Source organism: Solanum verrucosum, unplaced genomic scaffold (genome assembly GCF_900185275.1).
Source record: "Solanum verrucosum unplaced genomic scaffold, falcon-dt-bn FXZP01000142.1, whole genome shotgun sequence".
In the NCBI taxonomy this organism is placed as follows: Eukaryota; Viridiplantae; Streptophyta; class Magnoliopsida; order Solanales; family Solanaceae; genus Solanum; species Solanum verrucosum.
Window position 1 is genome coordinate 369,900 of NW_026020259.1, and position 13,987 is coordinate 383,886.

At 35.4% G+C, this 13,987-nt stretch overlaps 1 protein-coding gene across 1 annotated transcript; it reads right to left on the reverse strand.

The window, feature by feature from the left end:
- Positions 1-1,918: 1,918 nt before the first annotated feature.
- LOC125833418 (E3 ubiquitin-protein ligase UPL4) lies at positions 1,919-12,768 on the reverse strand. Its single transcript, XM_049512566.1, has 18 exons — positions 12,616-12,768; positions 10,659-11,296; positions 10,406-10,516; positions 10,193-10,309; positions 9,941-10,099; positions 9,674-9,835; positions 7,163-7,315; positions 6,970-7,088; positions 5,739-6,882; positions 5,526-5,621; positions 4,074-5,303; positions 3,767-3,997; positions 3,582-3,686; positions 2,989-3,069; positions 2,830-2,898; positions 2,615-2,743; positions 2,427-2,510; positions 1,919-2,332 (listed from the first exon to the last, which is right to left on the reverse strand). The coding sequence occupies exons 2-18, from the start codon at positions 11,262-11,264 to the stop codon at positions 2,267-2,269; spliced, it is 4,662 nt and encodes a 1,553-aa protein (XP_049368523.1). The 5' UTR covers positions 11,265-11,296; positions 12,616-12,768; the 3' UTR covers positions 1,919-2,266.
- Between the last annotated feature and the right edge of the window lie 1,219 nt (positions 12,769-13,987).

Genomic DNA, 13,987 nt, shown 5'->3' on the forward strand with positions numbered 1-13,987 from the left:
CAAATTAGTATTAGATGTCCACAAGACATAGTAAAGATGAATTGAAAGATTTAATTGTCAGTTGAAATTAAATTGAGATTTAGCTGGTGGCTCTTGTACTTACACTCTTCTTTTTGATTTTTTTTTTTTGGGGGGGGAGAGGGGGGTACGGACACAACACAACTGAGTATGCATATTTAGACACTTCATCTTGTCTCTTATATAGCAGTTGAACACTACAACATATAAAATAATCATTTAGACACATTCAAAAATTATTGTGTCAAGTTAGTATCAGATATCCACGAGACATAGTGAAGATGGGTTGAAGTGTTTGATTGTCCATTGAGAGATTAAGTTGAGGTGTTTAAATATACACGATCAAAATTAAAGTGTTTATTTATTGGTTAAAATCTAATTTGAGGTGTTGTTTATATATTATGTTTTTTTTTATGGAAAAAAGTTTAAAAAATATCTAGAAGAATGGGATATTTTCACATCTTTTTGTTCTTTTTGGAGTGTGGATGGAAGGTGCCATCTACTTGGAGCATGTCTAGATTAAGACATTTTTTGGATTATTAAGATGGACTAATTGAGTGTGTGGTTGATATCAGAACTCATTTGTTTAATTAAATAATTATAAATAGCTTAAATGTTTCAAGTACTGAAATAATTAAAATATGCATGGTGGGTAAATGTTGCTTTCCTCTGTCCCTAATCACTTGTCCACTTTTAAATTGACACACCTATTAAGAAAACAAGTATTGACATAGTGAATTTACCATTTTCAGAAAGTTCTACATTTTTCAAAGTAATTAACTGAGGGTATAATAGGTAAAAAAAATTGTCCTTTATTGATTTGTCAAAATAGACAAGTAATTAGGGACAACTAAAAAGAAAAAAATGGACAAGTAATTAAGGACAGAGAGAGTATTTCCTTTGGGAGCCTATTTTTTTTTGTGGGGTTGGGGTGGGGGTGGGGGTGGGGGCGTAAGGGATATTTTCTTCCTCTTGTTTGACAATCATTTATTGGGTGGTTCTTGCACACACACCCCTCAAACCCCAGGGAAGATTATATTTTTTCTTTTTTTGTTCTTTTGGAGTGTGGGTGAATAGTACTTCCAATTTGAAGTATGCCTAGATTAAGACACTTTTTGGACTATTAAGAGATTTGAGTAAATGAGAGTGTTGGCTAACATGATAAATATGAAAAGTGATTTTTTTTTAAAAAAAAAACTAAAAAGGAAAATAAGATACGTGAATTAAAATGTAAGGAGTATATCTTTCTAGTTCTATACGTTTTGAAAATCATAGCAAGCTACACTTGTATAGGATTGAAATGTTATGAGTATATCATTCTAGTTTTACACATTTTGAAACCAATAGCAAACTACACTTGTATAATGTATAGGATCGAATTATGCGATGTAAAAGCACCCCTTCATCTCATTTTATGTGAAAGATATTTGAGTGACGGAAGTTTAAAAGTTAAAAAAAATTGACATGTAAGTCAAATATTGCATATGCAAAATATCAAAAGTATCCGTATTGCATCTCAATAGTAGACTACAATAGGACCTGAAAAATGCAACATAAAAAAAAGTGTTAGAGGGAAACTTTTACTGGTTCTGAATTTGGCCTTAAAAGACCAAAAGTACATTTTCTTGTACTCCAACAAATTGCAATAAATCTTGCAATTTCAAGATCTTTATAGTGATAACACATCGAAAAAGATCTTTCGATCAAAACAGGGATACAAAGACCGGACATATAAAGATAAATCAGACAAGAAAAGCATCAAACTCCGCGTGGATAGTCAGAAGTTGACAATATCTAAAGTCGAGATCAGCAGGAACATCTATCTAAGTGAGCTCAAAACAGGCATTTCCGACCAAGTTTGTAAGCTCAAGAAGAGAAATGAAACCAAAAAGAAGGAACATAATAAGAAAGTTTCATCTTTCTATCAAACCGACCTTAAAAGAAATATATGTGTCCACAATTGTTTCCTGTATACATAGTTTACCAACAAAGCTTTAACCCCCTTCCCCCAAAGAACTTTTCACTGTATAATTCTCCTTCAAGAACTGGACTATCTACTTATAATTTTTATACTAATAACTAATAAACCATTGATGTCTGCACAACCACCAAGTTTAGTCAGGCCAGCAGCAGTAACCAGCTCTCCTTCAACTCCACAAACCACCCGCTGCCACGATCTTCTAATCCACCACCTACTCTGAACTATACTATTCACAAGCTATGTACCTGATTGATCAAGCCAGGGAACCTATGAAAGATGGAATGAGCCTTGTCCTTCCATTATGGCATATAACAGCTTTTCCTTCATTTTCTCCTGCAAAATTTAACGGGAAAAAGGAGTTATTTCTTTTGTCAAATAATAAAGAAAAGATATCTCACACAAGGGAGTGAAAGAGAAAGGAGCTGACTTTTGAAGAGTAAGGTGGTAGCTTGAGATAATTGGCACATGTCATCACACTAGGTAGGTCAGCGTCGACCCAAACACTGCAACTCTGCGACAAACCAAAACAGTAGACGTTAGAGCAGGAAGTAACATAATAATGCGAACATCTTTTTGTTTCGTCTATTAAGCACTCAGGAAATCTACTGGAAGTACCTTCCGAACGATTGTTAACTTTGGGCTAAGAGAGGCAAGACCCCCTGGAGGCAGTCTAGGTGCACCAGTCACAAACTGCAGGAATGCTCTCTGTTGCTTGCTGTCAAATTCCTTCATAATTTCAAGTAACTACAGATTTGCAGTAAGTCAATTGTCATTAGTAGCAATTCGTTCCATTAAAGAATAAAAGTCTAAGAAGATAGGACTGTACGAACATTTAAAACTGGAGGACTGTTGGCAGTGTACCCATGGTCAAACTTGATGTGATCCAGAAGCTCATTGGACTGCCCAAAACAACAAAAATCGGTTTTAAAAAAAAACAGGAGATCGATCTTTAAGTAATACCCATCAGCTGCTCAGAAAACACAACTTACGTTCCAGAATCCACACTCTCCGCACAATAGTCTCTCTAATTCATCTTCAGTGAAAACCTGAAGATGTCTGATGTGGAAAACCTGAGGAATCAACAACATTGAAGATGAAAACTATTGGTTTTAGAAAAGGTTAAGACAGAACAAATGAGTAACCCGCGAACCGCGTTTAGAATTCCTACTAAATCTCATGGCAATATAAACTGATTATTTGATTTGATGAAGTAGCTCCAAAATTCTGCCATTTTTATAAGAAGAAATAACAGCAGTATAGTATTTCAAATACAGATGGAAGTTACATATTGGGGATCACCACATGATGAATTTGACTGTGTTGTTAGTGTTCATGTACCAGATGAAAATTATCTCAAATGACCTGCAAATCTTATGGCGTGAAAAAAACCTACATGGCCTCTCCTATAAATTTCTGGAATTATTTCTTCCAGGGAGTATTCTCTTGCATCCAATTGTCAATTGAATAGTAAGTAGATCAGACAGAAATAGAAGTTGATCATAAACTGAAACTTATGCAAACTATAGTTGAAGAACTATTACTTCAATAGTTTATACTAAAAGGTAGACTGATGGAGACGGACCTGATCAAAGCCCGACTTGAATGCTCCAATTTGTCTTGAAATTCCAGAATTTAGAGTAGCATCCACAACGAGTAAAACATATTCCTCTAAGTTAGAGGAGTCAACCTAGAAACAAGTCATCAACTTCAATGATTAGCCTGTTAGAATCTCAAAAAATATCAGGCATCAACTTGTAGAGTGCTAACCGTTTTTGCATCAGATGCAGACTTAAGGACATAATCTGGATAGCCAGGAAGAGTATAGTCAAGACAAAGATCACCAATTTTTGTATTCCGGAAATTAAGTTCTAGGTCTAACGATGATTTTCCCTCAGGATGTGATTCCAGATGTCTTTTTCTTTCAACAAGAGCCTGAAATTCTAGGAGAACTCCACCAAGTTCAGGGTCAAATGACGGGATGTCATACACAGTGAGTTCCTACAAAAAGAAGAGAACATAAGGAGAACTCAAGAACTAGAACTAACAAGGATGTCTACTAAAGCATGGAGCATACCTTCCCAAGAAGAAGCTTGTAAAATGCTCTGGATAACCAAAGATCTAGAACCCTGCCATCTTGAAGAGACTTCGCAACTATCTGGCCCAGAAGCACAAACTTTTTCAGCACTTCAGAGAACTCTAGGCCATTTAATGAATGGGGTGAAGGTGACCATGGGCGGGGGAACAGACCCAAAGGAGAGAAAATAATTCCAGATTCCTCCTCTACACTCACGCTGCCATGAGCCATGTGATCACCTCTCCACATCGCTAGCCCAATCTTCTGGAACTCATGACTGACCAAGGTAAAAAATTCTAGCGTCGGACCAAGACCAGTACCAACCTCATCATTATATTCCACCTCAATGACAACCTTCTGATTGGCATGGAGGTCCATCATCTGCCTAGCAGAATCCAAAATTCTACTTCGATGAACTAATAATTTTTTCCGGCGTAAAACACTACTGTTTTGGTGCCTACCACTCATGCCTGCAGCCGTATTATGAGACGATGATTCAGGCTGAATTGACTGTCGACCAAATGCAGCAAGGCGGAAATACTTGCATCTTGCTTCGAAACCAAACAAAAAGGGGCATGAATTAACCAATTGTTCACACCAAGGTGGCAAACCACCTATGGAAACAGAAAAGGGATTCCTCATTTGCAGTTCTATTTTCTCTGTCAATTTAGTGCTTGCAAATTCATTCTGAGGGAGATCAGAATTTGTGAACTTAATATCACCAAAATTGGTAGTCTTTCCTTCAGCAAAAGCATATAGTTTTGTTCGAGACCCAAGATGAAAACTGAACCTGTTCAAACCTTCCAAGCTTCTAAGAAGAAATAAGAAATCATAAGTTGGACTTGATTTCTCAAGATCAACCATTTCAGAACCAAACATGCTAGAGAAAGATGGGGTGTACTGCCACCATGCTGTAGGTTTCTCAGATGGAGTAGAACGTACAGCATGTTTGCAACTCTGAGGACATCCTGGTTTATGTCCCACAAATCTTCTGTAGGTCACCCTGTGTACTTGACTCCATATGCTTGAATTAGTAGTGATGTCATTCTCTGCTTTAATCTGCTGCAGGAGTACAGTTTGATATAGGGTCAACTTGTGGTTCCACTTCTGTCCCTCCAGGTAGAATATCAATTTAGGTGCAACATTTTCATCATCACAACATCCAGTACACTCCAAACTTGTACTACTATCATCTTCAGATGAATTCAATCTTCCTTTCTTCAAAGACTCCTACAAGGCATCAGCGCAAACATAACATCAGGGATATGACAGAATTCAGAGGATCAGGTTGATTTGAGACAGTCAATTAAGATTCTGTAGCTATTCAAAGCATAATACAAAATCACTTAAAAGATATAACAATGTCACCCATCGCAAAGCAAGAATCGAGGACATACTCAAAAATACATAAGATATAACTTGTTAAAACTGTTAGCGAAGGAAAAGACTTACTGCATTAACATCTGAAATATCCATTGGAACACTCTTTGTTTGTTCTACATCCACAGTTTCCACTTCAGCAAATAATTGCAAGTTATTCTTCACAACCTGAAAGAGAACCACAGGAATTTTGGATGAGGAAACTCATTGCCACTAAATAGAAAGTCTAAACATAACAGATTGAGGAACAACAAGTACAAAAAAGGAAAAAAATGATAAACCAACCTGCGTTTCATGGGAATCTGTGGAAGTGGTGTCTGATTCCATGGGTCCTGGATTTTTACCTTGAGACGTGCTTACATCTTGTGATACACGAGATGGTGACTCTTCCTCCAAATCCAGAGTGGGTGGATTCAACTTTTCACTTTTCTTTCTACTCACTTTTGGCCACAGGTATCCCTCAATTGTTTCCAACAGCGAAAAGGGATCTACATTCACAACACTCTCCGGATAATCAACAAGTGATGACTCCCCCTCTCCCTTCACAAACTGGACCTTCAGACAAGGATATGGAGTACAATGCCCATATGGGATTGTAGCATATGAGTTTCGTAGCTTAGATGCATGACTGATGACTGGGAAGTTTTCAACAGAGCAAAGTGCACTATGCAATCTCCTTATCAAAGCTAGAAAAGTGGAGTTCTCCACAAGCGGGCCAGAGTTATCCAAAAGTAATCTACCAAACAGCTCAAATCTATTTTCTATAATATACAGCTGATTTACTGAGACATCACCATCTACCTTTTTTCCCAAGTATTGGCCATTGGAGAGGTAATTTACTAGAGACTTCACAACTCCACTCTCAATGAACTCGAACGTAGAAATGGCATTATTCCCATTTAACTCTGACATAATTTGATGCAAAACAGGGTAAAAGTCTTCTTTCTCTTGAGAAGGAGCAATGCTGCTACTAAATTTGTGAACCAGATCAGTTAACTGAGAAGAAAGAGTCTTGAGCTTCTGAAGAACATCGGTTATTCCTAATCTGGGGTTCATTGAGTCTGTTGCAAAGTAATTGGTCTTGATATGCCTAGCAAGACTTTGGACAGTCTCTTTCTCTATCTTGCAAGTCCTTGATTCTGGTCCTGTTGGAGACTGAACAGCATCAGAAGCAAAACAAAGACAATTTACTGCAGTAGGTGGTACTGATCCTTGGCCGGCTTCATCTGATGCTTGAACACCATTGGTTGAAAACAGAGACTGCGAACATTTTTCCGGGGAAAGAAGTGCATCAACAGCAAAAAGAACACCTTCCTTAACAAATGAGTCCAAGAAAATATGAGAGATCTTCTCTAGTAGCTTATCAACAATTTGAAGGGCTAGTATCAGAACATGAGGATCTTTGCGAGTAAAAACTCCTGCTAAGAAGCTGTAAGATACAGAGAAGTCAATTTAGACTAATAGAAGAAGATACTAAATTTTTGCTTAAAACATGGAAGAAGCAAAAGCATCTCACCTTGAAATGTTAGTATCTTGAAGAAATTCAAGCCTGTCAGATTTGCTGAAATAAACCAACTTATTGATGACAGAGAGACAGCCAAACCATGCATTTAAATTCATGCCAGAATTGACCACCTGTTTAACGATTAAAAAAGAGTCAGGGGAAGCTAGAGCAAGCTAATTTATATACCACAAATAAGTATAACCACCTGGATCAGCACAGGAAGTAAATGAAACCCAAATTTCTCCAGAAGATCCGGATGGTTGATGAGGAAATCTTCCTTGTCTTCGGCTAGCTTGATATTCTGCTCTCTGGATATGGGAGGAAGAAGTTCATTTAACAACTTGAGAACTTCATCTACCTGAGGACAAAGACAATACAAATCTTTTCCTTCAGCAGTCATCACATGTACAGTCATACCATCTAACAAGATATGAGCCAATGTACTGCCGTTTCATAAATTAAAGGGGTGTCAACAAAGCTATACCAAAGGAAATTACTTATATTGCAAGTAGGGGTGTCAAAAAAGAGCCCAATTATAGGTAACCCGCCCAAAATTTTAAGAATTGGGCTCAAGATAATTTGAAATGGGTTCAATCTCAACTCATTTAAGTCTTAACCCATTTTAAGAGAATCCTCAATTGAGACCAATTTAATCTTCAATTTCAACCCATTTTAAGACTCTTTATTTGCATTGATGTAATGTAATGTATGTTCCTATATATTGAGGTATGAATTACTATCTATTTTATATCTTTTAAGATTTATCTATCCATTTGTAACTTCTTTTTTTAAAATTTATCCTGATTCAAATTCAAATTGTGGTCATAAAACTTAAATAATGATATATTAAAATTATTGAGATTAATCGGGTCAAATTGGGTGGGTCAAGACCCAACCCGTGTTTAAGCCCATTTGAGCCCAAAGTAAACTTGGGCGGGCTAGGACCCAATCCAATTTCTATTTCAACCCATTTTAATATCTCCAATTTCAACTCAACTCGCCCATTTGGGACCCCTAATTGCAAGCAAAGCTCAACATTGTTTGAAAGGGGGCAAAATGATGAACTGTTGATGATCCTACCACTGTAGGCTAACTGTTTGTTTAGATGATTAGATGCATGATTTACAACATTTTATATGGAAAAATCTAGATAACTCCTTTTCATTTGAGATGATTTTTCTTTTTCAGTTTTCAGCCACCTTTCAACCATCTCTTTCCTATTTCCCTCTCTGAAAGTCTTACAACTAAAAGGTAAGAAAAGCTACTTCATTCATTAAGCATAGGAGTGAAGGAGGAAATAAGAGATCTTTTGAAGGGAAGGACCTTGATTCATACTTCTGTGGAATAGCCTCGTATTTTAGATGTCTTTTGGTTCACCCATGAGGTTCCTCTTTGAGCAGAGGATTCTCTACTTTTGCTATACCTCTTGTTATATGGGATCTTCCCCAGTATCGATGAAATTATAATTACTTATAAGCAAATCAAGACTTGCACATCAAATTTATGGTGGTATTCCTCTACTCCATAATTCCAAGTCAAGACTTGCACATCAAATTTATGGTGGTATTCCTCTACACTCCCTTCTAATTCATACTCCTACTATTCTTCCTTCTCTTTCAAATGAAGAAATGGTTCTCTTAACCCTTAATCTTACTGTAGATCTTAGCTGCCACAAACTTGGTTATCAATGCGGTTGGTCCAGATCATTTACACTTGAATAATAATAAGTTTTCATCATGATTGCACCATACTTCCATATTCTATCTATTCCAACGAGAACACCATGTAGCTCCTCTAATAGCAATCCATGAGTTCCATACTAAAACTGAATGAAGCAAAGACAGATCACTTATTTTCCACAGAAAAAAAGAAGACCTAAATATCATTCAAGAAATACAGCATGACCTCATTGGTCCCTCTTTTTCCAACTCGTGACAAGTAAAACTCAAGCAAGTGCATGTACACAAGTCAATAAAGAAAGCACAAAGTTCGTGCTCTACTAAACTAATATTACTTTGGTATCTTTCCTCAAACTACCAGGCAACAGAGAACTATCTGTCAAATGAAACCCCATTTGTTGGAAAAATTTACTTTGTATAGGTAAACTACATTTTTGAAAAAATTAAAATATGTATATGATATTAACTTCTCGACACAAGGAATATCTCCAAAGCAATTGCCAGGGGGGTTCGAGGTTTATATGAGGTCCCACGTTAGAGCCCCATTAGCACCACTTAAAGCCTTTTCTTGACCCATTGCTGAAAATCCTAAGGCAGACTTAATTCTCTAAATTTGGGTCTCTCCTTTTTCAAACATGCACTATTCTATGGAGCTTAAGCCACCAGTTCTTATGATGGGGACCAAAATGTTTGAGAAAGATATCAATGCGTGATTGCATTTATATTATTTGGCAAAACGAGACAGAGAGCAGCAATTTTGAGAAGCTTATGTACAATTTTCGTCTCGACACTTCTCACTCCACTTTAATCTCTTTTTTATTTTTTGGGGTCAATTTATGCCCACAAAGGTAGGGTTAAGGTCTGTGTTACAATTTTACCCTCCCCAAACCCCACTTGTGAGGTTATACTAAGTATATTATTATTGTTGGGGTCAATTCTATGCTACAACTCCCTTATCATATATAGCTGCGAAATAGTTTCATCTAAACAAACATCACAATCAACAATTAAAAGAATAAGGGAACTTTATAAAGCACCTGATTATAATGCCCATCAACCATCAGAGTAGAAGGCACCCCATGTGAGAAGTCATGAGTGGATAAAATGTCCTTTAATATGTGGCTGATGTTAAGTTCAAAGAGAGTCTTGACAGCAACAATAGAGCCAGCAGCCAGTTTGACAAGTAACCCAATTAAACCCTAACATGAAGGGAAAAAATTACATATAAACCAAGACACTGAAGAATGTAGATTAGGGATATTCATATCTGATGTCAGCAACTAAAATACACTTCAAGATCTTACAACATAAACTGATTGGCTAACTGTTGTTCTTCCATTCAACTCTATGAGATGTGTGACTTGCTGAACCAGCATGTGGTTACACAGTTGGTCCAGCATCTCTGAAGAATGGCATGCCTGCTCGACTATTCTAATCAAACAAGTTGCTACGCTCTCAACAAGCTGAAAGATAAAGAAACCATTTCAATGTTATAACAGTGTAACACTGAATAATTAAGAGGGATCAGTCCAGGAACAACTTTCCACAAATTATACCTGTCTATCCTCATATAGAAGAAGATTGCACAAAACGGGAACCGCCTCCATTAGAGGTGGAGGACATCCGGAGGGAAGCTTTTTACAAATATTTACGACAGTTAAGAGTGCCTTCCTCTGCAACAGATAAAAGAAACAAACAGAAGAAAATAAACATTTCAACCTCAATATCATCAGTTTATCTATAGCAGATTGTTAATGTTATTGCTTTACCTGCTCACTTGTCGAAAAGAAATCAATGTAACGTAAAATGGCCATTATAGCCCCAGATTGCAAACACACTATAGGTTGCTCCCGCGAGATTTTCTCTAGTGCTTGCAGACACTAAGTTGAAGAGGGAAAAAATCAATCACAGGATAACTCAAAAAATAAAAAATAAAATCGCAGGAGAACATCTAAAAAGCCTTCTACTCTTTAATTTAACACACAAAAAAAAATGAATTATTGATAAACAATTTCATCATACCTGTTCAGCCACATCCAAAAACTCAATGGCCCTTAGTCTTTGGCAAAGGGCAGGAACTGCGTCATGATTGACAAGGGAGGCCGAAGAACGAGGATGAACTTCACATAAATAAGTCATTGCCCTGATTGCTAATAGCATTATTTCAGGATTGCTCTCATATCTAGCCAATCTTACAAGAACGGGAGAAAATAAATCTGCCATTACGTTCGACATCGAACTATCAGGAGAAAACGATAACAAATCACATAGCTCCGTAAGAGCAACCAACAGTGCTGATTCTTCAGATTCTTTGCTCAAACTTTCTAAAACTCCATTGAATTTGCTCTGATTACCCATTAATTGCCGCCTGTAATAGTCCCTATAAGTATTATCAGATTCACAAGATCCATAAGCAGAGTCCTTTTCACCTTCACTTGACCCTGAAGTGGATGATGATGATGATGACGATGTGTCTATATCACCATGGTGACTTTCGTGTATGGAACTCATTGTAGTAGGAATCACTGAGTTGGAAGTACTAGGCCTGAAATCTGATGAGCTACAGGGTCGCTTATCGGCAGGCAGTTCATCAACATTTTCAGTCCTTTTCTGCCCCCGGTTTCCCATGAAACAACACCAAGCCAGTTCTATATGTTTTCCTGTCAATATTATAAGCACTTCACTCTTAACAGCCTATTATCATTCTCAAATGCACCAAAACATAAGCAGATTGAATTTTCGTTCATCTAAACAAAATTTAGGATCAAAACACTCGAACAAGCAAAATGGATATACTAGTTTCATAAAGCAGACTACAACTATTTCAGATTGAAGCTTAGTTGACTGATTGGGCATTATATCAGCCAACTTCTCCTGGTATAAATAGCACAACTTTATTACATAATCCACTCACTGATTGATCCATGGAAACAAAATCTTGGAATTCTCAAGTAATGGGATCCATATATGCAACAACATACCCAGTGTAGTCACACGAAATGGGGTTTCGGGGGAGTAAAGAGTATGCAGACACTCGGCTCAGCAAAAAACAGACCAAAGCAATCCAGAAAAAGAAGTAATGGATGTAAAATCCTAACAAACCATGTTGAACAGTAACTACAACAACCAAATAATACCATAATATACAGTAACAAAAATCGAAGGACAAAAAACTAGTCACAACAAATTAACTAGCAACAAGGAGAGCCTCTAAAGCAACGTCATCATAGTGTTATGTGTTTGAGAATGTTTGATCATTTGGTAAAACAAACACACAAAACAAGCTTACAACACTACAAAAAACACTAAAATTAGCAACCAAATACATTGTTTCAACCAAAAAGAATGAAAAACAAAACAACCCCAGAAAAACTCCCAACTGATTTAAGCATAATATATACATGCATAGTTTAGCCTCCAATGTTAAATCATCATAGTGTAATATGTTTGATCATCCAGTAAAACAAACAAACAATGCAAGCTTATAGCACTACAAAAACACTAAAATTAGCAAACAAATACATTGTTTCAACCACAAAGAATGAAAACAAAGGAACCCCAGAAAAACTACTAAGGTGATTTAAGCATAATATACCTACATAGTTTAGCCTCCAAAGTAAAGTCATCATAGTGTAACATATTTGATCATATAGTAAAACAAACAAACAATTCAAACTTATATCACTACAAAAACACTAAAATTAGCAAAGAAACACATTGTTTCAACCACCAAAACTGAAAAACAAAACAACCCCACAAAAACTCCCAACTGATTTAAGCATAATATAACCATTCATAGTCACTGCAATTCAAGAACAGCCGATCAGCTTGAAGCAATTTCCAAAAAGACGACATCTTTATGATAAATAACCTCTACCCAGATGCTTAATAAGTTAAATAAGCCAAAAATTTGAAGACCCATAATCACTTTTTACACAATAAATAAGAAAAATATGAAAAAAAATCAGTTCTTGGGTACCTAAAAGCGGTGGAGTTTAATCGATCTTTATCTCTTTTCTTTAATTAAATTACTTTCTTCTTCTTTCTTGATAATTCTGCGTTGAATATTTACACAATACACACCTAGTTCAGTGTGTGTTTGTGTGTTTTACATAAATAAATACATGAAAATTAAAGGATGCTGATGATAGATAATGATGAAAACACAGTAGGAAGGAAGCAGTGGGGGTGGGGGTGGGCGTGGGGGTGGGGTGGAAGTAATTATGTGTATAATGAAGTTTTAAGAGTAAACAAATTCTAAATGAATAAGGTCTCTACTATCATCATGAAAAATATTTAGTGGTCGTTGGTTAGAAATAAATTATTTTAAGTATTTTATTATATATATGAGATAATTTATTTTCTTATTATGGTAAAAATGATGAAATAAATAATCTCAGACTATTTGATACCTCCAATCAGATATGTGATAAAATAATATATTCTACATTTTATCTCGAGATTTTTATACATTATACCTCACATTTAACGACTTTTAAGTGATTTAATAAAAATAAAATAATGTATCTTTAGATACATGAGGTATATGTATTAGGTTAATAAAATTAATTTGTTATGAACAAGTTTTTATCATAAAATATTTGAATTGATATAGCTCGCGGTCAAAGTAAATAAAGTGTTTTTGTATATTAGCAAAATTATTTTGTATTTCTTTATATTATTAATTAATAATGCAGTGTGATTATATCATGGTATAAAATACACATTTTCAACTAATTGAGGTGAGTGTGACAAAGCTAGAAAATATATACTCTTTGTCAAGGAAATGACCTTTTCATACCTCCGACGTTATATTGACTCACATATATTTTTTTCGACTAACAAAATTTTAAAAATCAATTATAAAAAAATGATTGAAATTAAAAACAATCCTTGAAATCTCAAGATTCGATATTATTCACAACAATCCTAAACAACCAAAATACAATTTATTATTACATTTATATAGATTTTTTTGGAGTATATATATATATATATGATAAAATTGACAAGAAGATGAGAGAGAAAAAGAAATCGATCGTCAAAGCACTAAACACAAATTTATCATCGAAATAATAAAAAAATTATGTGTGTGAAATGATTAAATATACAGCTACATATCTTCTATTTCAATTAAAATTCTAAAAAGAATAATTAAAATGATAAAGATATATCTAAATCATTTATGCAATGATGAAATTATAAATATAACACTTTTAAAACAAAGAATACATTCGCCCTAAATCGTATACATTTAAAAAAAAAATTCCCATAACAATAATAATTCACTATAAAGCAAAAGGTCTATAATAAAGTAAGATCAATTTCGCTATGTTTACTAAAAGAATATG

Coding starts and splice junctions, on each gene's coding strand:
- LOC125833418 (XM_049512566.1), bottom strand. CDS start 11,264: ATGGGAAACCGGGGGCAGAAAAGGACTGAAAATGTTGATGAACTGCCT. Junction 9,836..9,940: donor TTAGCCAATCAGTTTATGTT/GTAAGATCTTGA, acceptor CCTTCATGTTAG/GGTTTAATTGGGTTACTTGT. Junction 5,304..5,525: donor ATATTTCAGATGTTAATGCA/GTAAGTCTTTTC, acceptor GATGCCTTGTAG/GAGTCTTTGAAGAAAGGAAG.